Genomic DNA, 2194 nt, shown 5'->3' on the forward strand with positions numbered 1-2194 from the left:
CTTCTCTTTCTTCTTCTTCTTAACGCCTTCAGCGTACATCCAAGACATGAACAACAAGAAGATTCATCTTCTTCATCTTCTTCATAATCTAGTTCTTCTCTCTCTTCTTCTTGTTCTTCTTCTTCTTCTCCCTCTTGCTTTTCACCCCCCCTGGTCTGGTGCTTATTGAGAGAGTTGAGATAGACGGACACCCTACCACTCTCACTCCTAGTCGCCCCAGAGGGCTTTCCTTTTTCTCCTCCTCCTTCTCCACCATGGTAAGGGCTTCTTGGATTTCTCTGGACTGTCCCCCCTATCCCCAGAGACGAAGATTCGTTTCTCGGAGTGAAAGGAGAAGTCGCATCGGGAGATCTCTCACGATCATCATTTTTACTATAGGGGGGTTGTGGGTCTTCATCTCCTTCTCCTCGCATTATTTCTTTCCGTGTCTCCCGTCTCCACCTCGCATCACCTTCCTCATTCTTCCACGCTCCTCCACTCTTCGTCTCCTGCTGACTATAGAAATCCTTGCCATCCTCTTCCTCCCCCCGTAGGTTCCCGGAGTGACGACTATTCTCACCTAAGACCCTCACTCGCTTGTCCGAGACACACACTCCTCGGGGATCTTCTCTAGAATAAGACGAATGAGACAATACAGAAGAAGATGAAGAGGAGAGATCTCCATTTCTTCCATCTTCCCCTTCATCTCTTTCATCTTGAGGGCCTCCTCGTTGTCTCTTCCTTCCTGCGGCTTGAAGCGCCATATAGGACGACAGTAATCCTGACTCTCTAATGATCCTCTGAATCGTTTCTAGTGTCGTCTCATCACGTACACCTCCTGTCCGTGTTTCTTTGTGTGTTTGAATTTTCACTTCCTCTCTTTCCTTCCTCTCTTCTTCCTCATTTCTTCTTATCCCCTCTGCCCCATAAGGATGCCAGTCACCCCCATGACGATAAGGCGAACTCCATCCTGAAGATGAGGAGGACGAGAAGGAAGCCTCCCCCCCCATCACTTCAAGGAAAGACTCTTTCCCATCTCTCTCAGGAAAACTTTTATGGTGAAAAGAATCTCTCCCGGTCTTTCTGACCGGCACATCTTTCCTCTCTCTTCCTTCTCCTCCTTGCTCTCCTTGGACTTGTCGAGTCAACTCATCGAGGCATTGCCACAGGGCTTCGATACACCGTGAGACATCCCCATGAAAGTTCTCCCTCGCATCGTCAGACAACGCGAAACCCCCCCTTCTCTGCGAAAGACTTCCTCCTTCTCCCCCTTCTGTTCTCCCTTTCATCTTCCGACCTCTCTTATGAGCCATTTGCTGATCATGGCGACGGTCAAGATCGCCCTTCTCTCCAAAGCCCATGCGACCTGCGCCACCCCCCCAAGAGGACGACAGGATATTCTGTAGGCAAGCCAGAGCAAGCCTTGCTCGATTCAAAGGGACTACTAAGTCACTTAAAGGCGGCGTCGTTCCTCTACTGAAAAGGGGATTCTTCCCATTCTTATTCGCCCCCTTGTTGTTCGTGGCCTCGATTTTGATCATCTTCTCCAAGAAAGATGACTCTTCCTTCGCCCCCCCTACTACGACTCCTACTACTGGTGACTGATCTTGCCATCTAGGGTCCCCGTCGCCATCTCTTTCTTCTTCTTCTTCATGACGAAGAGGAGGAGGAGGAGGATGAAAGTTACGCTGAGAAGACGGAAGAAGATGAAGACGGTCATCTGGATATCTCTCCGAGAAATAGCCTCCGTCTTCTTCTTCTTCATCGTAGGCGTACGAAGAAGACGGTCGTGGTCGGGGCTGTCCTTCTCCTTCGCCATTTCTTCCTTCTTTCTTATCATGGCCTCTTTGGTACTCACCCAACTGAGACTTGCACGTCTTCGAAAGATAAGGTAACTTTCTCCCCCCTCTCTCTGGCCTTGCGAATTCTCCTCTTGGGACTCCTTCTTCTTCTTCACCTCCATAAGAAGAAGAGAGGGCCGACATATATCGATGAACAGGAGAAACACCATTGCTGGATGACTCCAAGAGACTTCTCTCTCGCTTTCCTCGCAGAAGCAAAGATGGGTAGCGACGAGAATCGACGAAGGAGACACGCTGGTCCCCCGGCAGAAAAGAAGAAGAAGACAACCCCGTCCCGCTTGAATGAAGATGAGACGGAGTGAGAACACCATCTCTCTTATAATTCTCGTCTTGCTCACTCCCCCCTCCTTGTC

General features: G+C 49.9%; 1 protein-coding gene across 1 annotated transcript; it reads right to left on the bottom strand.

The window, feature by feature from the left end:
• Positions 1 to 137: 137 nt before the first annotated feature.
• On the bottom strand, positions 138 to 2185 carry CSUI_009044 (uncharacterized protein; the record flags this gene model as incomplete). The annotated part of the gene is made up of 1 exon (XM_068069163.1): positions 138 to 2185. A coding segment is annotated over exon 1 (1827 nt), but the record flags the coding sequence as incomplete, so codon positions are not given.
• Positions 2186 to 2194: the final 9 nt, after the last annotated feature.

Source organism: Cystoisospora suis (assembly GCF_002600585.1).
Source record: "Cystoisospora suis strain Wien I chromosome Unknown contig_5259, whole genome shotgun sequence".
In the NCBI taxonomy this organism is placed as follows: domain Eukaryota; phylum Apicomplexa; class Conoidasida; order Eucoccidiorida; family Sarcocystidae; genus Cystoisospora; species Cystoisospora suis.